Source organism: Lepidochelys kempii, chromosome 16 (genome assembly GCF_965140265.1).
Source record: "Lepidochelys kempii isolate rLepKem1 chromosome 16, rLepKem1.hap2, whole genome shotgun sequence".
Lineage (NCBI taxonomy): Eukaryota > Metazoa > Chordata > Testudines > Cheloniidae > Lepidochelys > Lepidochelys kempii.
The window spans coordinates 8,232,890-8,259,243 of NC_133271.1; the positions used below are offsets into that span (position 1 = coordinate 8,232,890).

The 26,354-nt window shown below is 54.0% G+C and overlaps 1 protein-coding gene across 2 annotated transcripts; it reads left to right on the top strand.

Annotated features, from left to right (window-relative positions):
- The first annotated feature begins 130 nt into the window (after positions 1-130).
- TPRN (taperin) lies at positions 131-26,354 on the top strand. Of its 2 annotated transcripts, XM_073314171.1 has the most exons (4): positions 131-2,654; positions 22,893-23,076; positions 23,737-23,867; positions 24,431-26,354. In XM_073314171.1, the coding sequence occupies exons 1-4, from the start codon at positions 180-182 to the stop codon at positions 24,491-24,493; spliced, it is 2,853 nt and encodes a 950-aa protein (XP_073170272.1). In that variant the 5' UTR covers positions 131-179; the 3' UTR covers positions 24,494-26,354. The 2 variants fall into 2 exon arrangements, with proteins under 2 accessions (XP_073170272.1, XP_073170271.1); XM_073314170.1 differs by having other exon boundaries at positions 23,737-26,354.

Consider the following 26,354-nt stretch of genomic DNA (forward strand, 5'->3'; position numbering starts at 1 on the left):
ATGGCCGGCCTCGCCGTGCCGGAAGTGCGGCCCAATGGGCGGGGTCGCTCGGGCGCGAGGGGGCGGGGCCGCCGCCGCCGCCCAATGGGCGGGCAGAGGGCGGGGCCGCAGGTGGGGAGGCGGCCGGCGGGTCGCGCGGGGCCTGGCAGTGCTGCCCAGCGCCCCGCGCCGCTGGCACGATGGAGCCGCCGCTCTCCGCGCCGGGCGGGCCGGCGCTGCCCGTGTGGAAGCGGGAGATCCTGGAGCGGAAGCGGGCCAAGCTGGCGGGGCCGCCCGCGGGCGGGGAGCCGGAGCCGGGCGGCGGGGGCCGGGCGGGCCCGGCGCCCCCGGAGGAGCGGCTGGTGCTGGCCGACAGCCTGGGCCCGCTGCGCGAGAACCCCTTCATGCGGCTGGAGAGCGAGCGGCGGCGGCTGCGGCAGGGGCTGCCCGGGGGCGGGCGGCGGGGCGCGGGGCGGCCGCTGCAGGAGCTGCTGGAGTTGTACAGCGCCGTGCCCGGCATCCGCACCATCCGCGCCGACAACATCCTCATCATCGAGTCCCAGCCCGACGCCGACGCCGCCTGCTTCGCGGCCGGGGAGGGCGCCCGGGACCCGCTGCCTGCCGCCTCGCCGCGGGGCCGCGACCCGCTCCGGGACCTGCTGGCCCGCAAGGGCTCGGCGCTCACCGAGATCCGCGCCGCCCAGGTCTTCGTCTACGAGCCGACCGAGCCCGGCCGGGTCAGCCGCCTGCTGCAGAAGTTTGACCAGTGGCCGCGGGGCCGGCGGCGCCGGAGCAGGGACGCAGAGCCCGGCCCGCTAGTTGCGGTGCCAAACTCCCCCGTCAGCCCCCCAGCCCGGCCGGCCCAGGTCCCAGGCTCCGCGGTCAGCACCGCAGCCCCACAGCGGGTCCCGGTCCCCGTGGCCATCCCTCCAAACCGGCGGGTCCCGGGCTCCCCGGTCAGCGCCGCCGTCCCCCGGCCACTCCTGCTCCCGGGGTCCCCGGTCAGCCCTGTTGCCCCCAGGCCGGTCCCAGTCCTCCCAGCCAGCCCTCCAAACCGGCGGGCCCCGGACTCCCCAGTCAGCCCTGCTGCCCCCCGGCCGGTCCCAGTCAGCCCTGCTGCCCCCCGGCCGGTCCCAGTCAGCCCTGCTGCCCCCCGGCCGGTCCCAGTCAGCCCTGCTGCCCCCCGGCCGGTCCCAGTCAGCCCTGCTGCCCCCCGGCCGGTCCCAGTCAGCCCTGCTGCCCCCCGGCCGGTCCCAGTCAGCCCTGCTGCCCCCCGGCCGGTCCCAGTCAGCCCTGCTGCCCCCCGGCCGGTCCCAGTCAGCCCTGCTGCCCCCCGGCCGGTCCCAGTCAGCCCTGCTGCCCCCCGGCCGGCCCCAGTCCTCCCAGCCAGCCCTCCAAACCGGCAGGCCCCGGGCTCCCCAGTCAGCCCTGTTGCCCCCCAGCCGGTCCCGGTCAGCCCTGCTGCCCCCTGGCCAGCCCCAGTCCTCCCAGCCAGCCCTCCAAACCGGCAGGCCCCGGGCTCCCCAGTCAGCCCTGTTGCCCCCCAGCCGGTCCCGGTCAGCCCTGCTGCCCCCTGGCCAGCCCCAGTCCTCCCAGCCAGCCCTCCAAACCGGCAGGCCCCGGGCTCCCCAGTCAGCCCTGTTGCCCCCCAGCCGGTCCCGGGCTCCCTGGGCATCTCCCAGGCCTATGGCTTCCTGCACAAGATCGGCTCTAACTCCTTCACTGTCACTCCCCGGGGTCTCCGTCCAGGCAGCTGTGCCCCACTCACCAACGGCCCTGTGGAGCACAGTGCCGGCCCAGGGGGCAGGAGCCCCTGTGTTAAGGCGCCTCTGGAGCCATCGCCAAGCGTTTCCCTTGCCAGAGACAACATAAGGCCAAAGCCGGAGAGGAGCGAAGAGATCCAGCCATCCCAATCCAGTGCCACCCCCAGCCCTCTCCAGCCGCTCTCTGCGTCTGCCCTCCGGGACGGGGGCTCCTTTGAGATCTGCCCAGCCCCCAAGCCAGACCTGGCCACCATCCCTGCCCATGATCTCCAAGCTCAGGCACTGGCCAATCTGCGCCTGAACTCACGGAACTCCTTCCTCTTTGTGCCCCACCACGGCCGGGGGCAGCGTCTGACGGAGTCTGCAGGGGCCATGCCCCCCTTGAAGCCTCAGCGTGAGCAGCAGGGGGAGCCCATAACCCCCCCACAGGCCCCTCAAAAGCTCTTGGTGCCTGTGACTTACATTGATGATGATATTGTGGAGCTGGACACTGGGGGCCTGCCCCAGGAGATGGACCCAGCTGCAGGACTGAAGGACTCAGAGCAGCCCCAAGAAGCTACCTCAGACTTGAGAATGGAGACTTCTGCTATACCCCTGTACATACCCCACCCTGCCTCCTCCGCCTTCCAGCAGAGAGGCGGCAATACGTTCACCGTAGTGCCCAAAAGGAAGCCACCCAGCTCTGGGGTGGAGGTCGACAGTGGAGCCAGCAAAGCCCAGCAATCGGAAGAGGAAGACAATGAGGAAAGCAGAAGCAAGGGCAAAACCTTGGGGAGCCCTGGTGCGCCCCAACTGGATCTTGGGCCACTGCTTAAAAAGCGCTACCCCACTGTGAATGAGATCGAGGTGATCGGCGGCTACCTGTCCCTGGAGAGGTCCTGCATGAGCAAGATGGGCTGTCGCCGCAAAAAGGTAACCTGATGGGAGTGCTTGGAGGGTGGCTTTGCTCAGAAAAGTGACTCCATGCGGCTCCTGGTCCCAGCTGCTGTGTGTGTGGTAGGAAGGCAATAGAAGTGGTAACGGCTTCTGCTCCTGTGAAGCCAGCACAGCCCTTGGGAGATTGAGAAGGGTTCTGTTTCATTACGTACATCTTCAGAGCGGGAGACAGCCCTTGGGGTGTGCCACAGTCACTTTTCCCAGTCAGGCTGCATTTCAGATGCCTTTTAAACCGAACGAATTAAGAACATTCACAGGAACGAGTAGAAAGTGAGGAGTCAGATAGCGAGGTTGGTTGAACCTAACTTTTTTCCAGCGCTGCAGGCTGTGTCGAATGTGCGCTATAGCACCGCGCTTCCCTCCCTGAGCTCGCTACCAGTTGCGGCTCTAATGAGGCGACATAAACTTGGCTTCTTGTCTGAGTTAATGAGGTCTTGTTAGTGGCTCAGGGATTAGTATGGCCACACCACTGGGCAGAGCATGTGGGATGTCAGCTCCGTCTTAATTCCTTTTGAGATTAGACCCCCGTGCCTTCTGTTTAGGATGGAATCTACATACAGCTCTGAATAACTCCAAGAAATACATATGCCAGCCTGGACTGCTGTCAAGTGGCTTTGAAAGACATAGTGACTGCCAGATCTTTTTACCAGTTGGGAGCTGACTTTGCCCTTGTGGGGCTGGGATTCAGAATCATGTCACAGGGATAGTTATATTGATATAATGGTCTAGACCAGGAATGGGCAAACTTTTTGGGCCAAGGGCCACATCTGGGTGGGGAAAATGTATAGAGGGCTGGGGCAGGGAGTTGAGGTGCAGGAGGGAGTGTGGGGTATGGGAGGGGGTGCGGTGTGTAGGAACGGGCTTGGCAAGTGATTGGCTCAGGGGAGGGGGTTGGGGCTCAGGGGAGGGGGTTGGGATGCAGGCAGGGGGCTTGGGGCGCAGAGTTGGGGGGCGTGGGGTACAGAAGAGGTTCGGGCTCCGGCCTGGCGCCACTTACCTAAAGCGGCTCCGGAGTGGCAGTGGTGCACGCCAGGGCAGGCTCCCTCCCTGCCTGCCCTGGCCCCAGCCCTGTGCCACTCCGGGAAGCGGCCGGAACCCCGTCTCTGTGCGGCCCCTGGGGGAGGGGAGGACACAGGGCTCTGTGTGCTGGCCTTGCCACGCCTTCAGGTATTTCCCCCAAGCTCCCGTTGGCCGCGGTTCCCGGTTCCTGGTCAATGGGAGCAGTGCGGAGCGGTGCCTGGAGGCAAGGGCAATGCATGGAGCCCTCTGCCCGCCCCTGGACCCCAGGTACGTGGTGCTGGCTGCTTCTGAGAGTGGCGCGGGGTCTGCGGCACCACGGGGGGCGATCCCGCAGGCCGGATCCAAAGCCCTGAGGGGCAGGATCTGGCCCGCAGGCTGTAGTTTGCCCACCCCGGTCTAGAGCTTTGGTTCCCAAACTTTAACCACCTATGAACCTCTTTCACTAAAATGTGAAATCTTGCGAACCCCCTCCTAAAAAGGAATATTTCCAGGGATTTTCTCCTTTACCTGAGTATAAATTATAAAAGCAGGGACCTTGGAAATATAAAATTTGTTTTTATGACATGCTTATTACACACTATTATTATTTCATTACAATATTTGTATTACATTATGTAAATGGCAACACTCTTCCAAGATCTCACTTTCGTAGCTTGTATCACTTTGAATAAGCCTGTTATAAGACAAGGCTCCTAGGTTTCATCAAGGAGTATCAGTGTGAAACAGCATGAAGGGATTTAAGAAGCCAACTCAGAGTTCCTCCTACACAAGCATTCAGGTCTTGAGCAGTCCAGGCAAACAACACACGTTACAACAAAGCTTAAACTTGTTCTTCATAATTTTAAAATCAATACTAGCTGCCTATTTAATTTTAAAAACAGCAAAAAATATCCACCTCCCTTTTTATTTCTTATAAGGAGTCTTGAAGTTTAAATCTCCTCAGTGTGATAGATAGGCTTGCTTTGATCTGTTTCGGTCCTGGAAATCCAGGGGCTCCTGGCTGCTGGCCCAGTGCTGCCCCGGGGTCCCATAGCTCTGTCCGCCATTAGGGAATTTTTCCCTGAGAACCCCCTGTAACATTTTGTGAACCCCCAGGAGTACACAAACCCCAGTTTGGGAACCACTGATCTAGACAGAGGAGCAGGCTTGAATTGTTACAGTATCTAATGCTAAAATACATTGTTGTATTGCCTAGTAGTGAAGCGCTTATAATGTCACTGACTTCTAGGTTTGAAACATGCTACCAAATAGCTTTTGTCTTTACCAAACCAAAGTGGGAATTACAGTAGGAATACATCTCGCTTGCTAAACCTCTAACCCTAACGCAGATTTTGAGGGAAATAGTCCACAGGGTGGCCCAAGCAGGTGTAATCTTTAGAGGAAACTTCTGAATTGGATGAATTGAATGTGGAAAATTAGCTAGAGAGTACAGCAGCTTTGGTATTTTTCACTGTTTAATGTTCATTGTCCTGGACAGCATACAGTGGCACAAACTTATCAGTTTATAGAAGACGTAGGACCTAACAAAGTTAGATGAATGGACAGCAGGATGACATGAAACTCACTGTTGATGAATGCAAAGTAACATGTGCTGGAGGGAATAACCTGAACTACTCAGACACAGAGCTAGAGTCTAAATAAAGCACCTGAGAGAGAGCTCAATGAAGATCTCTGCTTAATGTACAGTGGCAGTCAAAAAAGCAAACTAGTTGATGTACAGAACATGATAGAAAATGGTACCTGAAGGCACTGTAATATTCTCAGAAGTCAATAATATGCCCTTATGTGGAATGTCTTCAGCAAAGTAAGCTTACACTTGGTTCAGATCACCCTGTTGCAAATGTTTTAGTAGAGGCAGACCCCAAAATCTTTTTATTTACTTGTTATAATTATTTTCTCTGGAGTCTGCACCTTGCCTATACCTTGACCAAGAAATTTGGACCTTGACAAAAAATAATTGACTACCCCTGCCCTGAGGGGTCATGACCCCCAGTTTGAGAACCCCTGAATTAGAGGATGGGGTGGGTGCATCAGAGATGGTGATAAAATTGATGAGGCCTAGAGAGAGACTTATGACAAGACTGGGACTGAAAAGGAGAAGGGTCATGAAAGAGACATAAAACAAAGCATAAGAGAGAAGGTCAATCAGGCACTCCAGTTTACCCTTTCCTAATACAAGAACAAATATATTTGGTGAAATTGAAAGGGAATAAATGTATACCAGGAAATAAATTTCATAATACATAGCTAGCTTGTGGAACTCACTACCACAATAGGGTATTGAAACAAAGAGTGTACAAGGATTTGGAAAGGACTGGGTACTTATATGGATAATGAGAACCTCCAGAGATAACTTTAATGCTATAAACTCTCCTGCTTCATGACATAAGCTAAACAATATCTGACGTAAGCTAACCAATACTGGAAATTTTCCCTGTGGACAAGCTATATCAAGCTATACCCCCTCCACCCCTGGGGGGTCTTTTACACCTTCCTCTGAAGCGTGTGCTGCTAGCCACTTTCAGACGGGGTACAGGGCTGGACAGAGCACTGATCTGGACTGGTCATTCCTGTGTTCCTATGAATGTATGTGGTGTCTATACCTTGGAGGTTTCTGCTTTTGACAGTCTATCTATCAGTGAGTTTTGTCTCTTTGCTTTTGATGACTACAAACTAGCAGTGTATCTGAACAAATGCAGACCTCAGTCTCTGCTGCTAACTTACCAGTGAGGAGGTTGCTCACAAGACAGTTTTGTCAACTTTCACTTGCAGTTTGTGGAAGAACAATTTATTTCTTTAGATGCCTAAGCTCCATTCCTAGGTGCCACTCAAAAACATTGACAAAGGACTGGACGTAGGTAGATCCACCTGAGCTCACACCCTCCTTACCAGGGAAGGGGAGAAAATGTGCTTTGTGCTGTGCCCAGGAGGTTAACAAATCCAGGCTGTGGGTGCTGCAAGTTCCAAAATTTGAGCCCCTACCAGCAGCTTCTTCTCATTTATATTTAAGGAGCGCAGCACCTCTGATCTCGGCTTTGGCAGTATATTACAGGGGGAGAGTGCATCTCAGCACCTTGTGTACCAGTGGCTTCCTCACCATGGGCTATGGAGAGCTGTATTTTCTTGGTTCTTGCTGCTGCTTCAGGTGTCCTGGCTTTTCATGGACTGGAGGTCTGTAAAAGCAGTAGGAAATAGAAAGAACCAGCTTAGCTGCTGCTTCTGGAGGCCACACAGCTACATAGGAGTCCACCGGAGTTAACTTGGGGGCTGGTGCAAGAAGGGTGGCATTGTGTACGAGGAGAGAGGCCTGAGCAGGGAGAGGAACTGAGCAATCAGCAGCAGGAGATGTCACTCGGCCTGCGCCGCTTCCCGCAGCCCCCATTGGCCTGGAGCAGCGAACGGCGGCCAGTGGGAGCTGCGATCGGCCAAACCTGCGGACGTGACAGGTAAACAAACCGGCCCGGCCCACCAGGGCCTTCCCCTGAACAAGCGGCATCCCTCGTTTGGGAAACACTGGTTTAGAGGACAGGTTTTTTCAAGAGAGTCCCTTTCTTGGCAGTAGTTTGGTTCCATGCCTAGTGTGCGCCTTCTCCTTCTGGTCCCTGTTGTGCTTTGAACACTTCATAGATCTGCACTGTGTTCACTGGTGCCTCTGGTAAGCATTCCTTGGCACCATGCGCATGCATGTTTGCATGTCCAATGTCATATCTTCTCCCTTTGTAGGAACTTAGACTGATCAAATTGCCTCTTGATCTTTTCTTAGATCTTGAGCTCTCTATGATGAGATTACTGGTTCTGTGGATTAAGGGAAAGCAGTGGATGTATTGTTTCTTGACTTTAGCAAAGCTTTTGACACGGTCTCCCACAGTATTCTTGTCAGCAAGTTAAAGTAGTACGGGCTGGATGAATGCACTAAAGGTGGGTAGAAAGTTGGCTAGATTGTCGGGCTCAACGGGTAGTGATCAATGGCTCCATGTCTAGTTGGCAGCCGGTGTCAAGTGGAGTGCCCCAGGGGTCGGTCCTGGGGCCGGTTTTGTTCAATAACTTCATAAATGATCTGGAGGATGGTGTGGATTGCGCACTCAGCAAATTTGCTGATGATACTAAACTGGGAGGAGTAGTAGATACGCTGGAGGGCAGGGATAGGATACAGAAGGACCTAGACAAATTGGAGGATTGGGCCAAAAGAAATCTGATGAGGTTCAATAAGGATAAGTGCAGGGTCCTGCACTTAGGACGGAAGAACCCAATGCACAGCTACAGACTAGGGACCGAATGGCTAGGCAGCAGTTCTGCGGAAAAGGACCTAGGGGTGACAGTGGACGAGAAGCTGGATATGAGTCAGCAGTGTGCCCTTGTTGCCAAGAAGGCCAATGGCATTTTGGGATGTATAAGTAGGGGCATAGCCAGCAGATCGAGGGACGTGATCGTCCCCCTCTATTCGACATTGGTGAGGCCTCATCTGGAGTACTGTCCAGTTTTGGGCCCCACACTACAAGAAGGATGTGGATAAATTGGAGAGAGTCCAGCGAAGGGCAACAAAAATGATTAGGGGTCTGGAACACATGACTTATGAGGAGAGGCTGAGGGAACTGGGATTGTTTAGTCTGCAGAAGAGAAGAATGAGGGGGGATTTGATAGCTGCTTTCAACTACCTGAGAGGTGGTTCCAGAGAGGATGGATCTAGACTGTTCTCAGTGGTAGAAGAGGACAGGACAAGGAGTAATGGTCTCAAGTTGCAGTGGGGGAGGTTTAGGTTGGATATTAGGAAAACCTTTTTCACTAGGAGGGTGGTGAAACACTGGAATGCGTTACCTAGGGAGGTGGTAGAATCTCCTTCCTTAGAAGTTTTTAAGGTCAGGCTTGACAAAGCCCTGGCTGGGATGATTTAATTGGGGATTGGTCCTGCTTTGAGCAGGGGGTTGGACTAGATGACCTCCTGAGGTCCCTTCCAACCCTGATATTCTATGATTCTCTAAGCCTCTCGTTGTCTTGTGGATCTTGAATCATTATTGTAGCTCTTAGCACACTTCCCCGTTTGTCAACACACTATAAGGCTACATTTTAGTCACGGGTATTTTTAGTAAAAATCATGGACAGGTCACGGACAGTAAACAAAAATTCACGGCCCATGACCTGTCCATGACTTTTTTTTTACTATGTACCCCTAACTAAAACTTGGGCGGGGGGCCATGGGTGCTCTGCAGGGGACGGTCTGGGGGCGCTGTGACTGGTGCGGGAGGTGCCCCGGGACCCTGTGGGTTCTGGGGGGAGGGAGGCGGGCAGTGGCCTGGGCCCACCACTGGTGCTGGGGGGGGGAGGGTTGGTGGGGCTGGCAGGGGCTCTGTGTCCCTGCAGCTCCTAGGCGGCGGAGGGGCCAGCTGGCTGCACAGCTCCCGTTGGCTGGGAACCACAGTCAAGGGAGCTGCAGGGGCAGGGCCTGCAGGCACCCCCATGCCTCTCTGCCTAGGAGCTGCAGGGCCATGCCAGTGGGAGCCAGGGAGCCCCCCACCCTGAGGTAAGTGCCCCCCATACCTCCCAACTCCTAGCCCTGAGCCCCCTCTCACTCACACCCAAACTGCTGCTGCTGGCCCAGGGGCTACCCGAGCCAGGCAGCCCTTAAGCCAGCACCAGCTGCTGCAAAAGTCATGGAAAGTCACAGAATCCGTTACTTCAGTGAGAGACTCGCAGCCTTAACTATAAGGAATGAGCACCAGGCCTGGACATGGTTTCCAGGAATGCAGGTAAAGTGACTTCCCTTTTAACAACTTACAATAAACTTGATCACAGTGAAATTCTGCTTTTCTAGTGAATGGTTTGTGTGGGAAAAGTCCTTCTACAGGAGAGGAACCTCTCTCTGACTTTGAAGTAATATATTTTCATGGTAAACGTGCCCTTCTGTGTGTTCGCCGTAAAATCTGATGGAGCTGTTTGTTTAGTGTTATACTTAGTTTAATGAGTAATATTGAAACAGTAAGGATAGGGCCTGCATTACTGTGCCCGCTGTGGAATGTGCAGATACAGCCATATCTCTGCAGAATGCATAGAATCTCGACAGCTTGTTTCCTGCTCTGACGTATTTTACAGGCATTTTGTGATTAGCTGATCTCATTCTACTTGCTGGCTGATGGGAGACGGAGTATCCTTCCTTGTTGCCATGCTGTCATCCATACCCAAAGATGGCATAGTGCAGTGCTCAGCTGAGAATTAGATGACTGGACCAGGGCCACCCTTTCTCTTCCTGCCCCAGACCTGAGGTGGGAGAGGGGGGAAGAGAAATTCACCTGGGGGCTTGTTTATCTGCGGTTCTGTTTTTCTTCTGATTCCATAGAGCTTGTTCCCCTGAAATAAAGGCTGAGATGACCTTACAATAACATGTGGTGTTTTGGGTGCCACATAGGTGCAGGGTCTGGCACATGTGAGTTGTTTCCTGTTCCTGTACAAGGGTCCTTTAGGCCTTACCCAGGTAGTTCCAAAGTATAGCAAATGATTTTAGAGTTGGATGTTTCAACCACACTTTGCATCCTAAAGCCAGAAAGGCTCAAGCAGAGCCGTCTAGCAAAGTGCAGTGTGGCAAGTATATTCCATCTGAACCCACAAGTCGGGCTATCTGCTCATACAACCGGCTCACCTGTGAGATGCTGTGGTGAGGAGCAGGCTATGTGTGCTGAGAGAGGAATTAACTAATTTGATTATTCTGGCAGGCTGGGGGTGTTCTCCTGTCCTTAACAGATGGCTTGTCCTTTCAGCATAGGGTGTCTCATACGCCACGAGCCTAGAAGTGGTACAAGGACCTAAACAGAATAGCAGGCCGTTCAAAGAACAGCAACTTCAGGAAGGAGAGCTGGGCTTCGCTGCAGGATGTGGATCCTCTGGGCTTTGCAGGGAAGGGAGGGATATTGGATATCAAATGCCTAGGAGATGGTGGGGTAATACCTATCCCCAGTGAGCTCATGTGACCCAATCTCTCTCTGAGGCTGGTCATCCGCCAAAGCCAAGATACGAATCTAGGTTTCTCTCAAGCACCTGATCGTTGACTGTCATGTCTGTGCTAGCTGACAGCAAGGATTGCAAGCTGCTTAAGAAAGGGGGAGGCCTCTGTGGGAGGGAGATGTTAGTCTTGTTTTGAAGACTTCCTTTTTCCTCTGGCTGTGAGGCTGCCTGTAGGTCGTGGTGTAGAACTATGTATTCGGAGGTTTGTGTCTCCAGCTCTGGAGCTGCACCCTGAGTCTTAGGAGGTGTCTGGTCCCCAGTGAGCATCCAGTCCTTGGGGGTACTGCTGGAGAGCCTGTCTCTAACTAGGCACCAGGCCATCTGAGGATTGGTGAGTGATGAGCAGGACTCGGAATGGCTGGAGAGCCAGCAGTGGTCCCAGCATTAGTGTGACGTGTTCTGTTTTTCATAGTGTGGAGCTTGCGGCATTGGTTGAGCTGCAGCCATGTACAGATACAGAAGTGAGATCCTTCAGATTTGAAACCATCTAAACCCTCTGCTTTCCTACTGCTGCTTGTGAAAGGCTCTTCTTGGAGATAGTCCGTCTCCCTGCAGACATGCATGCCACATTCCAACCTGCTGTATTTTCTAATGTCACTGCACTGCTTAAAATGTGGAATGCAAATGTCCATTTAGGATTAAAATGTTCCCCTTCGTGGAATGAGGAACAAGTATTTTGAGGACCATGCTATGTAACCCTGCTCAGAGCAGGTCTGCACAATGGTGCTTCGACAGTCAATCTGTCCTTCAGTTGCTCTACCACAGTGGTTCTCCAACTGTGGGTTGGGCCACCAAAGTGGGTTTTTAATGGGGTCACCAGGGCTGGCGTTAGACTTGCTGGGGCCAAAGCCCAAGCTCCGCTGCATGGGCAGCAGGGCTTAGGCTTGGGCCCTCCCACCCAGGGCAATGGGGCTTGGGCAAGTTTTGGCTCCGGTCCCCTCTCCTGGGGCTGTGTAGTAATTTTTGTTATCAGAAGGGGGTTGTGGTGCAATGAAGTTTGAGAACCGCTGCCCTACCAGGTATCCCCAGCAGAACTGAATCAGTGGGACATGCTGGAGCTGTCATGCAGGCCAGGTGCTGGCAGCCACAAACCTCGAAGCAGCGTTGTGCAGACCTGCTCTTAGCAGAGTTACATGACATGGTCCTTAAAATACTGGTGGCCTCCTGGAGTCCTTCCTGCAGCTTGTAATGCCAATGGAGCTGAACAGTTGGTAGCTGTGTTGGCAAATTGTTCCCTCCAGCCCTAGTGTACACGACCCCCTCTGCATGATGGAGCCTCACAGGGTGATATGAAATGTGACCTTAGCATAGTGCGGCTGCCCAGGAATGGATTCCTACCATTGCTCTGCTGCCTTGCAGGCACCAGTACAGCTGACTAAGGTTCCTATTACTGCTGGGAAGAACACACCTACTGCCTGCAGGGTCAAGGCTGTAATACACACCAGAGGGTGAAGTGGGTTGTAAAGCGGAGTGATGAATGGGCTCTGTGGTCAAAGTCCGGTTTCAGGAGAGATCCAGTTCCGGGTGGGCAGACTCCCGATTTGCTGATCTCAGTCATCTTAGCCAGTCACACCAGCTGTGGGTGTGTAATTGCAGTGTAGACGTACCCTCGGAGTGCCTTTCCCAGACCCAAAGAAGCGCTCTGTGTAGCTCGAAAGCTTGTCTCTCTCTCACTCATAAAAATTATTACCTCCCGCACCTCGGCCCTCTTAGTCAGTTGTGAGCCAGATGCCGTTTTGCAGGAGCAGCCGCTCTGCCCGCTCTGCTCTAATGCTGCTGTTCCTAGGTTGTGATGTGAGAGAAGGGGGAGTTCATGAAACAGGCACCCTGCTGCAAACCCCAGCCAGCCCCTGGCTCTTGGGCCTAGGAGCGCAGTGGGAGCGGTGCATTCAGCCCTCCTTGGCTTGGAGGACCGAGAGGAAAGGAAAGGGGGTATGTTGCTACGGTAGCTCCCCTCTGCCAGAGGGAGGGTTACTGTAGCCCCGGGAGTAGCCTTGGGAAAAGGGCTCCTCCAATAAAGAGCAATTAAGATGACTGTCTGCATTCTAGAAGAAGGGCTGTTACCCCGCATCTGCCCACAACCCCCTTCTCTCTGCCTACTGCCTGCCCTGCAAGGAGCTGTTACACAAAGAGGAGGCTTCTCTTTTGCTTAGGCAACTTGTGATGCTCACCATGGCTCAGCAAGACCCTGAGGCAAGAGCTGGCTTCGAGTGGGGACTGAAAGGCCCTGGTGCTGCTGGATTACGTTTAAAAATATCTCTGATCTGTCTCCTTAATCCCTGGGCTGGATCAGACCCTCTCTCTATTGGAAGAGGTTGGCATGCCCCCTTCCTCAAGTGCTCCATTTGACTGTCTTTCTCTCTAGTCCCTGCTAACAGCCCTCCCCAGTGTGCTCAGAACCCTGCATTGGCATGAGTGCCAGCAAGTAGGAACCTCTTCCTTGCCATCTGCGCATGTAGGAAACAAAGGCAGAGGTTCAACAAAACCCATAGCTCTTATGTCAGCAAAGAAAACCTGAATGTAACTGCTGCAGGGCTGTCTTAGTCTGCAGCTGGCTCCAGTGTGTTGCTGCTGGTCAGCCTCTGCAAATGCGGCAGGGTGAACACTGACCTGTTGAAAAACGACTCTTATAAAAACCAAGTTCCTGCTCCTGTGCAGTGGGATGAAGACATGCCGCTAAACTGCAGTATAATCCCTGGGCCGTGGGTGTGTGGCTAGCTGTTCCTGGAGAAGTGAAACCTTTAGCAGCCATTCTGTGTGTCTTTGGGGAGATCCTGGGTAAAGATGAAGACAGATTGATTCAATGAGATTCCTGGTCTGCTCTCTGTCCTTTTGACTTGTATTGGGCATGCTACAGGAGAGCACCATCCTCTTGTCCGAAAGCCGAGCAGTATTAGCCTGCAGCCATCTGAGCGAGACCTCTCAAAGGTTCTGTTCTGAGACAGTTAGATTTCCTAAGCAAACACCAAGAAAACTGTATGGCTTGTAGTTGAAGCAGCAGGTCTGAGGACACACCTGGGAGCTTCCAATGCAACTTGGGAGACTCGCTGGCTTCCCCATTAGGGAAGCATCTTTTTGTTTCTTTGTAGAACAAACATCCAACATATCACTTCTGGAAACTCTCCAGTGAGGTTATTCCATTCATGACGCGCTCTAAGCGCCCCCCCCTTTTTTTTGAGGGAACCCTCTTTCAAAATGCTGAGACAGGCACCTGTCTCCTTTAGTTCTGGACACTAGGAGAAGCTCCTCTCCAGTATAGGAAGGGGATTCTATTCCCAGTATTTCCTAGAACACAGGAGGCCTCTATTCCATTCTAGGTCTCAGAAGGCTCCGGTTCATCTGTAGATTAAAGGTCAGAATGGTGACCCTCTTAAAGTCTCCTTCTCTGTAAAGGAGCCCTTTGGGGTGTTCCGCCTCATGGTTGTGTTGTTCCTCATATCGATGAGCCCGGCACACAGGGAGTACCTCAGACTGGTCCACAAGCCAGGATCCTTCTTTAGCTGTACAGAGATCTCCATTTCAGGCCTGTCTATGGCATCAAGCGTCTTGGGGCTTGTCCGCAAAAGTTGAAAGTTCATTTGGATTAACGTAGGGTGTGAAGTTACAGTGCCATAGTTCTTCCAGAATAACTCCATGTGTGGACAGGCTCTGGGCCAGGATAGCAGTTCACTCTATCCTGCTTTCTCTGTATTTGGATGAGATCTGTTGTTTGGAAGTGGAGAAAGGAGATGTTTACAAGTTGCACAGACATTATTTGCATTAAACGGGTAAGTTACTGACTCAGCTGCCAAAGACACTAGTCCAGTTTTCTTCCTGCAGATCTGCCCGGGAGCGTAGTCATTCTCCTGAGGCTTGGTGAATAGCCACTCTGCAGCGCACAAGTAACAAACTCCATTTGCCCAGTGGAGCTGTGAGGCTGTTGGAACACAGCTTGGGCTGATATTGAGAGAGTGCTGAGTTCTGACAGACCTCTGCTTCCTGATGCCCTCGATGCCTCTCTCCTTGCACTGTCTCTTCTCACCAGGAATTTGAAGCGCTCTTCCCTGTGTCTTCTCTTACGTGAAGTTTAATATTTCGAGTCTGGGTTCCTTACTCCCATCTGCCATGTGCTTCAGTGTATGGATTACACCAAGCAGCTTTGTGGCTTGGCTTTGTAAGGGGAGATTCTCTTGAGCAGCATGGCATGGGAATTGGTGTCTGATCCTACAGAGACTCTCCTCTGCCAGCAGCCCAGCGCTCCCTGGCGTGCTAGCCAGTGTAAATCTTGGGATTACTTTGTGCAGGTAAAAACACTGACTCTCAACTGATGGGGCAAAAGAGTGTTAGTTACTGAACAGAACTTGCTCTTGACAGACTATTCTGGGATGACATCATAGTAGTCTAGCAAGGAGAAACTAACTTCACACTCACACCTTTCCTGCCTCAGCAAAGAGTATGACAGGAAAATGCTTGTTGCTCAGTGGTACTGGCAAAATAATCCAGGAAGAGCCCTTACAGGGACCTAAAGCGGCTGCTGGAGATGCAGTCCTAGTGGTGCAATCTGTACCCTGTGATGGCAGAACCGGTTCCAGGCTCTTCTATCCCCACATTACTGTGGGCTTCCACCACCTAAGACACGGAGCCTGCTTTTTAAATCTAAAATGAGATTGAACCATCTGCCCTTGGTTGTCCATAGTCTTTGTTTTAAATTGGAAGGGTTTTAATCTTGTGACAGCCATTCTTAGATTCCCCCTTCTAGTTGGGCAAAACTCCTCTTTCCGAGAAGGTGGAGGGCCATAATCTGGATGGCTCTCCTGGGACCACTGCAAATGCCCTGCTACCACAGGGCTGCTGCTAGGGATGTAAACTCCCAGCTTCTCCAAGGCTGTTCCAAGCTTCCATAGATGAGGTTCTACCAGCACTTAGCTGCTCTATAATCACCATACTTGGGTCATCACCTGTCACAGTAACATAACCTCCCTGACGCCTTCTGTCAAGTAACCCTGAGGGGACCAGCCTCAGTGTCTCTAGTCTGCATGAAAACCTTCTTGGCGTATGTCATGGAGTCCCAGGGTCTGGTCTATGCCGAGCCCCGTAACCAGTCTCTTGAGAGTGACCCGTTTAGTATGCTGGGTTCCCAGAACCCAGGCACTTCCACAGGGGTAGGCCTAGGGTTTCCAAGACCGGGCCTTCGGCACCAGCGATCCCTCTCTCTGTGGCTCTCTGCAGCGAATCCAGCCCAACTGGGCTCCTGCTGGAGGCTTGTAGTGTGCTCCTTCCAGGTGCAGTGCTCTCAGAGAGCATTTACCATGACACAGGCAGCCTTTTCAAAACCAAGGTAACCATTTGTTAGTCACCTGGCTACATAATGTGACAGTCCTTCCGTGGCACAGAGAGGCAGAGGTTAAGCCATAGTCCACCCTGGTCAAACCAGTGCCATGGTGAGCTGGCCAAGCTGTGATGGATTCCATCCCTTGCTCTCTTCCTTGCCGGTCTTCTCAGGGTTTTCTGGTGTCAGGTGTGGCTGGTTCACTCGGTGGTTTTTGTCTTGCTGGATGCTCTGTTGATTCGGGGTCAGTTTCAGCCAGTTGTTTTGTGACCCTATTCATCCCCTCTAGACAGCCAGGTGACACCCCAGACCGCCTGCGAGCTGCGCTGTTTGAGCAGGAAACTTAAACTTTTTTCCAACAATGCAAAGTGCAGAGGGAAACTGAGGCACACCTAGGATTCCTACAGATACTTCAGAAAATTCTCATTTTGTCACAGGTTCCTGTGCAATTCACAATGGGACTGCATTGTCCTTAGCTGTTGAGTAAGTAGGTGGTATGGCTAGCTGGTGTCAGTGAAGGCTCCCATGTAGTTACATGCCCATATGTATAGAGCTGCCTGTTCTGAGATGCTGCAATCTAGGGTATGGCACCTGCCCTTGCTCTGTCACGCATTGCCTTCCAGCTGGCAGGAGATGACAGTGAAGTGGGAGAGTCTGGAACTGAGAATTTGGATCAGTACCTGCCCCTTCAGCTGTGTTTGTACTGCACAGCTGAACAGTCTGGAGCCCCTGTCAATTTGCAGGAGAGGGCCGAGTAGGGGGATAGGTGCAGAAGGCTGGACTGGGATCATGGTGGTATCTGCACTTTCCATGACAGATGACCCCAAACTGCTTCCCCTACCAAAAGCGCAGGTAACAGAATACACTCCCCTGCTGCCACGGTTCTGAGATAATTGACAGCTCTCACCTCAGACCTGCTTGGCACTGGGCAAGGTGGGTGAGGTAGTATCTTTTATTGGACCAACTTCTGTGGGTGTGAGAGACCAGCTTCTGCGGAGCTCTAGTCTAATATTCTGGGGCTGACACGGCGACACCACTGCTCAGCACTGTTGGCACAGGTGGGGGATCGTCGTTCCCTGCCTGTGGAGACACATGTCCCATCCTCCACCCCATCCCTGGACTAGCAGGTTTAAACTAGCTGACTATATTTCCACACAACCCTAAAGCTTCTTCAGAGGTGGGAATCTTTATCTCCTGAAGTGTTAGTCTGCTTCAGAGCAGCCACTAGCTGTCCCTGGTTAGACTTGGATTCAGACTCCTTTATGGAGCTGTGATATGTATTCAGTTTGCAGAATGTTACGTTTTGTGCAGCCCACGCGGGGGACTGGCGAATGCCTGAGCAGACCATAAAGCTGGGGTTTGGGCAAGGCTGCTGTGACGCGCCCTGCCTAGAATGAACACTGAAGTGTGGTTGGGACTCTGGTGCATTCACCCATTCAGCACTGCCCGAAACTATGGGGCTGGATTTCTTTGTAGATTAAAAATTGTTGTTGGATCCATGTGTGGCTGTTATGCTGCCTGCAGGCACAACCTGCTCCCCTCTGGGATCAGACTGTGCTCTGTTCTCAGTACTTTGGAAACCTTGGCAAGTAAACAGGTTACTTACCATGGATACAAACATCACCTGGCTTACCAGCACTGTGTGCCTCCCTGAGAGCCTCATTCTCACTGCTCAGTGGGGGATGGCTTTCATCCCTGGATGAAGCATTAATGCTCAGACATGTTTCTGTCTAGGATGTGGAGTTTGTGGCATAGGTCTGGGTAAAGCAACTGGTGGAATGAAACATGCAGACATTAGCACCTGCAGTTAAGATATAAGAGTAGAACTTGAGTCAGCTACACCTGGTGTGGGACATCATTCTGCTCCCTTCTGCTAACGGCGCTTCAGCACCGGGGGGTTCACCGCTGAAATGTACAGACTGGTAAGCTCCTGTGGCCAGGCCCTGAGTACATTTGCCCCTGGGAATAAAATTGTCTGAAGCAAACTGGCTGCTGGTACCTTTGGACTTTCCTTCTGAAGCCTGCGTATCCCAGGCAGAGGCTAGCTAGAGGCTTTGCATTGGGATTCCACAATCTAGAACCCGTTTCCTGCATTGCTGCTGTTTGAACACCTTATGAAGAATGTGAGATGTTCTCCCCCCAGTCCCATGTGTTCCACCTTTCCTTGGGGTGTAAGGCTCCAAGATAAGCCTACACAGACACTCCCTTTTTTCTTTCTAGCCATAATGTAACCATCATGAGAAAACTGCAGAAGGATAACTTTATTGCTAAACACTGCTGGGGGGAGAGAGCAAACTGTTCTTGGAAATACCTGTCTGCAGCTCCCAATTTAGCAAATAGACTTACGGCGTCTGCTTTAGAAGGCCCAGTAAAATTCCAGTGGCCCGCGGCGCTGTACGCTAGTGTAATCTCTGCTCTGTACACCAAGTCTTGTGCAGCGTGCAGGCACCGACCACCCCAGCCTGGCTAGTACTCGCAGTATGGGGCCGCACTGGCTGAGTGCTACCCACGATGGAGAGCTGCGCAGAGGGCTCCTCTTGGAGAAACCAGTAACGGGGGGTCAGGGTTGTCTCTTGCTCTCATCTGTTTAGTCCTGTTTCCTTGAGCAGCAGCTGGAAGCCTTCTTGGCTGCAATTGCCAGTAGGGAACTCCCACCCCATCCCGACTCTTTGCTTCTCTTCAGGGTCCCAGAGACTCCTGCTTGCTCATTCCACCTGCTTGGCGCGCAGCCTCTGCCTGTGAGAACCGGTTAGTGGCACGTGGAGTGGCCTACAGAGGTGAGCTTGAGTCTTAACCTCCCCTATCCCCCGTGACTTTCTGGGGGACTACCTGTTTTGTGCCCACACTTCCCATGGAGTTTGTCCTGCTCACTGACCTTTCATAACAAGCATGGGGGCAGGAATTCAACATCCTGTGTTGGAGGAAGGTCAAAGCAGCTGGGCTGCACCTGGCTGTCAAAATGCTGCTCAGCTGGCCAGAAGCAGAGACAAGTTGTGACATGGGAAAGTCCCAAGTCTGGTAATGGCTCCCAGGAGCCTATGGTGTGAATGCAGATGCCTGGGGAAGTCATTCTGCTCTTAGTCCTTAAGGGTGAATATCGGACACTGGCTGACACGCTGCTTGCACATATGTACAATGAGTCTGACAGCAATGCGGTACTAGTGAGTGCCTAGCATTCCCTCAACCCCATCTTCCACTTCCTGGCCGCTGTTTCCCCTAGGTCAGTAACCCTTCTGAACCCTAATAAGGCTTTCTCCAAGCGGAATCAGCCCTACTGTTCCTTGGTCCTAATTGTAAAGGGCCCCTATTGCCACCAGCTCCATAGTTCTCTCTAATATCATCTGCTTCCGGGAGGATTTGAGTGTCCACTCAGTCACCAATACAGCAGTGTCCCTCCAGTCCATCTCTGAGGACTGCCCCACCATAGGCCTGTATCTCAGCAGTTCTCGCAAATGAAGCTGTGGCAGGGCAAGCGTAGTAAGGCTGGCCAGCACCGTTCATCTTGCAGAGCGATCCCTGTCTGTCGCTAGGGCTCAGCTCCAAAGAGTCCCGCCACCTGAGGCGAAGGGGAACCAGTCAGCCTAGTATCCAGCTCAGGCAGTCCTGCCTGGTGCTCCTGCCCAGCCTCAAGATTTCTCAGGAAATCTTCATGTTCTACTGCTCTCTGCTTACTCCCTGGGTTCTGCCCTCCACATGAAGCTTCTCTGCCCCCCTGCACTGCTTACTGCTCCTCACCTAATGTCTGGTGTGCCCCCAAAATGACGCCCTTATGCCCTTCCTGAAAGTGCACCAGGAACAGCCCCCGGTCCCAGGAGTACTGCAGCTGTGGGCATTTTGGCCACTGTTTTCTCTCTTCTCAGAGTTCTTTATGCCACTTAGGGCACCTTGCAGTCTTGCACAAGTGGCTTAGCTAGTCTGTCTCCAGCTGTTCTTTTGACATGGAATTATGATTGGATTTGTTCAGTTGCCTTCCTCCAGGGTCTACCCCATCCAACAGTCTGAGTCCCTCTGTCCTTGTCAGCTCCAGGTTAACCGCTGGAGACTGGCACCTCTCCTCCCCTTGGGATCTGGCATATTCAGGAGCAACACTGGCTAACTCACTGGCTCTGTAAGTAGCCTGTGCAGAGCAGCCGGATTGTGGGGTAGGGCTCCGGAGCTTCTTAAGATCGCTGAACCCAAATGTGGGATGGAAAATGCCTGTCTCCAGGCCAACGCAGGATTGTTCTGGAGTACAGCTCTCAGTGTGGGAACTGTGGTACCCCGCTGTGCCATCCTGGATCTACTTGGGCCATCTAGTCAGTCTCCTGCTGCTGGCCAAGTCCAGAAGCAGGAGGGTTCCCATCCCTTCCCAAACTTCCGCTTGTCATAACTGGCTGAATGTCAATAGGGCATCTTTTATTCTAGCCTCCTCCTTCTCCATGCCCCAGTCTGAGGCCATCTGGTCCCTGCTCAGGGCCTCCTTTTGCACACCTGTTAGCAATTGCTGTTTGTGCCTAGGGAGGCTGGGTGCAAGTTGATGGTGAGCATAGGGACCAAGCCTAAGTAGCCACATGATGCCAGATTCTGTGTGCAGCAATGCCATCCCCTCTCCTTCAGCACCTTTCCCGTCAGCCCCAGGGCCAAGGGGTCACAGTCAGAGCAGGAACACCCGTGATTCCTGTGGTGCGGGGTGGGGGGGCTCCCCCATGGACGAAGAACTGGCGCGTTTGGTTCTGACCTCAGCACTCCCACAGCCCTGGGTCCAGGTGGCATGTTGGGAGGGGCGCATCAGAAGTGGAAGGGGAAGTGGCAGGCTGTGCTCCAACTTTCCCTAGCAGGATTGGGGTCCCCAGGGTACTGATGCCAGCTGGTGCGGGTTAGGGTAACCCCCCAGGCTGCTCTGCCTGGGGCTGGGGCAGAGAATCAGGAACTGGAACTGCTGGTTGGTTTCACCTCTCCCGGGGGCTGCGTGGGGGCAGGGAGCCATCCAGTGCCAGAACCTGCCCTAGGCTCAGGCAGAGCTAGTCAAGCTCCTGCCCAGGTCTCCCTGCGGCTCCCTCAGCTGGTGGGGGCGCTGCTGAGCAGCTGTAGCAGGGAAGGGGCAGCAGGTGCTGGGGGCACTCCCGGCCCATGTCAGAGCTGCTCCTGGGCTGAGGGGAGGCAACTGAGGGGGAGGCACTGCCCCCCAATAGCTACAGAGGTGATTAAAACACTTGGACGTAGAAATCTAAGTACAGCTAGGGAGCCCCTCCTTGTGACCAGTCTCCTGGCAAGTTGGAGTCTGGACACTAAGTGGTGCCCTGCTTGCCTGGAATGTGCTGAGCAGTGATGGAATCTTGCCATCAGCTGGCTGCCAGCTGGTGCCTGCTGAGCTTCCAGAGAGGCATATAATACATAGCTGCCAAAGGGGAAGAGACTCTGCTGGGCACGCTAGCACATAAAGGGTAGGGCAGCCTGCCCTCCATGGAGTGGGCCCTCATGCCACCACAGCTGGAAGGTGCTTTCTCCATTCTCAGACCTTGCTGGAAAGATGCAGGTGCCTCTGGGGTGTCATGCTGGCTCAGGCTAAAAACAGGAAGGGCAAGGCTGGTGTCGTGGGAGGAAAGTGGGGTGCCAGCCTATCGCCTGCTCTTACAGGCTAGCAGTAAGGTCCCCTCCTTGCCCCCATGGCTGCTATGATTAGGGCAGGGATCTCTGCTGCTTCCTGGCCTCTGTCTTTTGAGATCCCCTCCCTGTGAACAGTTCCGGTCACTGCTGCTTGGAGCAGGAGCCGAGATAATTGGATCAGACTCTTTGCTTCCTCTGCTATCCAGAACGGCATTGGGGAAACTGACCAGAGATGCCTGTGGGCATGTTGGGGAGCCCGCCCTGCAGCGGGTCTCTCTAGGTTCTAGCCAGCAGTTTGGCCTGTGCAGGAAGTTGCTAATCTTCCCTTGGAGATTCCTGCTGGCTCCAGGCAAGGGCATTTTTGGGCTCTCATTGCGAAGGATTTGGCCATTCCCCCATTACTCAGTGGCCTCATCTTGCTGTTGGATAGGCCTATAGTGCCTCAGATGCCTCCCTGGGGCTCTGTAGTTATATTCGTGGATGGGTCCTTTCCCAGCCTCGCTGTGGGTCCTGCACATGATGGGGCAGTCGAGTGCCTGGGCAGAGACGAGGGGCCTGTGCTCTGAAGTCTCAGGCTTTTCTGTGGCGAATTGCCCTGGATGTGCATTTTCATCGTGCTGGCAGTCGCCGTGAGAAGGGGTGGAGGGAGCTGTTGGTGTCTCACTCTGGAGTTCAGGCCCTTCTGTAGCTGCACTCTGGGGGTGCGCTGGGGGTGGCCCAGTGCTATGGGAGCCGAGCCCCCTGTGGGTAGGGAGTCACTTCCTGATTTTTGGAGCAGGGGGGCTGCTCCCTTGTGCCCATGGAGGGGGAGTCCCAGATGACTGGGTTGCTGTAATGCACTGCATGCATGTGAGCCCCCGCCGCCAGAGCCATGCTTGACGATCTGTTGGGGGAAAGGATGCTCCTTGCAGGAAGCTCTGAAGGTGATGCTGCTTCTGGCTGGGATTTGAAGATCGGGTTTGACCCAGAACCTGTTCGGTGCTCTGGGGCCTGGCTTGCTCTGAGGGCTTCCTCCCTGGCGGTACCATCACAGGCAAGGAGCCCATGCTAAGAGCATGAGGCTCAGGGAGGGGGCTCTGGGCTGCACGTCCTGCTCCCGTTTGCTGTCTGCCCTTTAAATAGTGCTGTGAAGCTGGATCTGTGAGCAAATCAGGGGTCACTTTGTAGGGCAGGTGCATCTTAAGGCAGGAGCAAAGTCATAGCATCTGTCCTTGTACTTTGCTGGCAGCTGGCAGCAACCTGGCTGAGCTGGGGTGGGTAATGGTGGCTCGGTGGCCTGGTTCCCAATGACTCTCCTTCTTCTCCAGATGAAGATCTCTTTCAATGAGACAAGTCTGCAGACCACGTTCGAGTACCCTTCTGAGAGCTCGCTGGTGGAGGAGGAAGAGGAAGAGTCTTCTTCAGAAGCGGAGGACGATGAGGAGGACAAGCCCTCTTCCCTGTTCATTCCACGCCCGACCTGCACCATGCATGCCAACGTGCCCAGCTCAGGTGAGCCGGGCAATCTGTCGCCAACCTGTTCCCGCTCCAGACCTGCCCTACGGATGGGCTGAGCTGGGAGTGCTGGCTCTCGGGGACTTGCCAGGGTTTAGGCAGCACACGCTTGGCGTAGGCTCTCTGCAGCCAGCCCAGCAGAACTGACCCCACTCCCAGATCAAGGCGGATTTGGGGAACAGGAATAGGCAAATGGCTGCAGGGCTCCTGAATTCCCTGTGAGCAGCGGAGCAGAAGTGGGCGTTAAAAGGAATTTAATGTGGACAAGCCCCAAACAGGGGGAGGGGAATCCCAAGCTCCTCCCACTTGAGATGGCCCTCTCGGTGGATTGTGCAGTGTCATGCTTGCCTTGCTGGCTCCCCCTCTGAGTGTAACCGCAGGGACATCTGCAGAGGGGGCAGCTGCAGCCACTAGAGCCGGGGCAGAAGCTGCTCGACCCCACCCTAGGAGCCCAGGCCTCCACTAGCCCCTGTATGACCCCCTGACGGGAGCCTGGCAGTGAATCCTCTTCCCGTGTGCATGAGGCTGGGCTGGACCCTGCGGGTTGGATGACGCGGCCCAGAGGAAATCCCCCTTTTGGGAGGGGAGCGGCTGGGCTGGCTGCTGGAGTCCTGCTCTGGTCAGTAGCTCTGAAGCGTCTGTGTCTCCTCCGTGCAGGTTTCTCCAGCTACACTCCAAAGCACGCCGTGGAGTTCAGCAGGTGGCAGGAGCAGGAATACGAGGAGCAGCCTGCCAGTGCTGCCGGGCCCCCCCTGAAAGAGGCCAATGCCCCAGGGAACCAGGTCACGGTGAGCGTTCAGAGCGAGGTGGGGGGCGTGCAGAGTCCCGTGCCCTCCCGGCTTGCCCAGTCCGTGTGCGGGGGGCACTGGGCAGGCAGAGGCAGGATGAACAGCCTTTCTTTTCTTTTCTTTTTTTTTTTTGGAGGGTGGGGGTGGAGGAAGGGTTCTGCTTTCCAGGAGGGGGGGGCCACCTTGCAATCAGCAGACATGGTTCAGAGCAGTACTTTCCTGAGCCCACTTACTGTGGTCCGGCTCCTGGCCTAGTGCTGGGGTGCAGAGGAGAGGGGGAGATCCTGCCACGCCGCATTGTGGAGCGGGGAGCCCACAGCAGAGCCAAGGGTCAGACAGGCTAGCAGATGCTTCCGCTGCAGCCAGTGGCCTCCTGCTGCCTGTATGCATAGGGGAGACTAATGCAGCTGCCAGCTTGTCTGCCTTCCTCTGGGGACTGATAAAGCATGTTCAGCACAGAAATGGGGCATGGCCATCAGTCACTGCCATCCCAAAACATCGGCACCCCTGGCCATAGGACTCGCAAGGCTTCCACTCCCCAGCTCCTCTCTTCTCTCCTGTAGCTTACCCCGGCCGATCAGAGTGGCCTCTCCGACTTCAGCAGTGAGCCTGCCCTGTACTTCTGACTCCTGGGCCATGCCACCTGCAGCACTCCTGCCCAGCAGAGAACCTGGCAGCTTTCCCTGTGTTCTGTTCTCAATGTCCTCGGATGCACTTCGTGGGATGGAGACTTTCTGAAGCACCACAGAAATGGGCTGCTGGCCGCAGCCACTCCACTTTGTCATGGGCCCTGCTGCCTGAGGGGGACTAGATGCCACTGGGTATTTTGGGAGAATATTTGCACTGGATTCTGGGGGACACCTGCTAGTTCCAAGGTAGCTGACATGTTCTGCCTGTGGCCTTACACATTCCTTCTTCAAGAGCAGCTGCCAATAGACTTCTGCGAATGACTTAGTGAGAGCAAGTCTCTAGCCCCTTGGTACACCCAGAGTGGGCTCTAGAAAGGCTTGGAGACTCTCTTCTCAGTGGGGAAGCTCTGGTTGAAAGTCTCTGCTGTGTGAGCACCTGAGGGATCTCCGGGGTTGTCTGTGAATCAGGTTAGCAGTTGGACCCAGGAAAGCAGCTGTGGTCTGAGAGCTGCGTTGCAACAGGAGCCACTGCTGCCACTTTGGTGTTCAGCTTGGAGGCTGCTGGAGATGAATAGCGAAGTCCCAGCCCAAGCATATTTCTGGGCCTGATATGCAGCTGTTGTGGAGCCCGGTGAGTCAGCCTGGTTGGCTGAAAGCAGGGTATGCACATGGCGGGTGAAGCGTGGTAGGAGAATGGGCAAATTGTTCTCTGCTGCAGATCAGTAGGAGAATGATCGATAAAAGCTGGAGTGTCCCCAGCCTACAATGCTGGTTCGCTCCCTGTGGGCAGCTGGACCTGCATGACTTGGCCCCTTGAAAGAGTTCCCAAGCACTGGCGATAGCTTTGATCTTCCCTCGCTCAGCTGTTGGTGTCTCAGCTCTAAGCACTGTGACTCCTGCTGTGATTTGCCTGTTCTCCACCCGGCTGTGGTTGGCTTCTGACCCCAAGTGCCAACGGCTGGGCCCAAGCCATGTCCAGTGCCTGTGCTCCTGGCCCCGGAGCAGGCCGCAGAATTGAGAACTGCCCTGTTAAACCTGCACCTGGCCTTTCTCACGCCTCTGCTCCAAAGTGCAAAAGGGCCATTTCTCTGCTTTCTTCCACAGGGGCCTGAACAAGAAATATGCTGTTCTCTGTGGGGTTCCTATAATTCGCCTTCACTAATTGGTAATGCAAGCTAATATGCAATGCCGTCTGCTAGGCTCTGTCACTGCTGGTGGACACATCTCTAGTACTGTAGACTCAAGGTCAGAATAGTGCGCTCTGTAAAAGACCAATGTTCGTGAACTGAACATTGCTGCTAATGTGACTTGTACTCCTGGGATTAAAGGAAATGTGGCCAGCATAGAGTTGGCCTCTTTGGGCATTGTGGATGGGAGGGCGGTATCTGAGCCCACCACCTCCTCCAAAGGACCAAGCTCGTGTCGTTCTGATTTAAATCTACTGATGCATTTGTTCGTTTCTGACGGTGTCCAATCAAGTTGTCTGTGATTGTGTCTGAATGGAAAATCTTTTGTGTACCTTGCACTTACCTTGATAATAGCATATACAAAGCAGAAGGGGAGGGTGTGTCTATGTACCCTCTGGCATTCATGACCTAACTGGGAACTGCTTCTTCTGAAAACTCAACTGCTCCACTGACACTTTGCCAGGTTTGCTGGAGGAGCCCAGTACTCCCCCCCCCCCCAGCCCCCTTTCTGCCCTTGTAACACTTTGTGCTTCCAAATCGGATGAAAGGACCCATGTGACTCCCACGTGTGTTGTTGCCTGGTGATTTGTAGTACTTTGGAATTACAGAAATTCAGAAGAACTTTCTTGGTGGTTTGATAAATGGGATCCAATAAATATCATGGCAGTGAG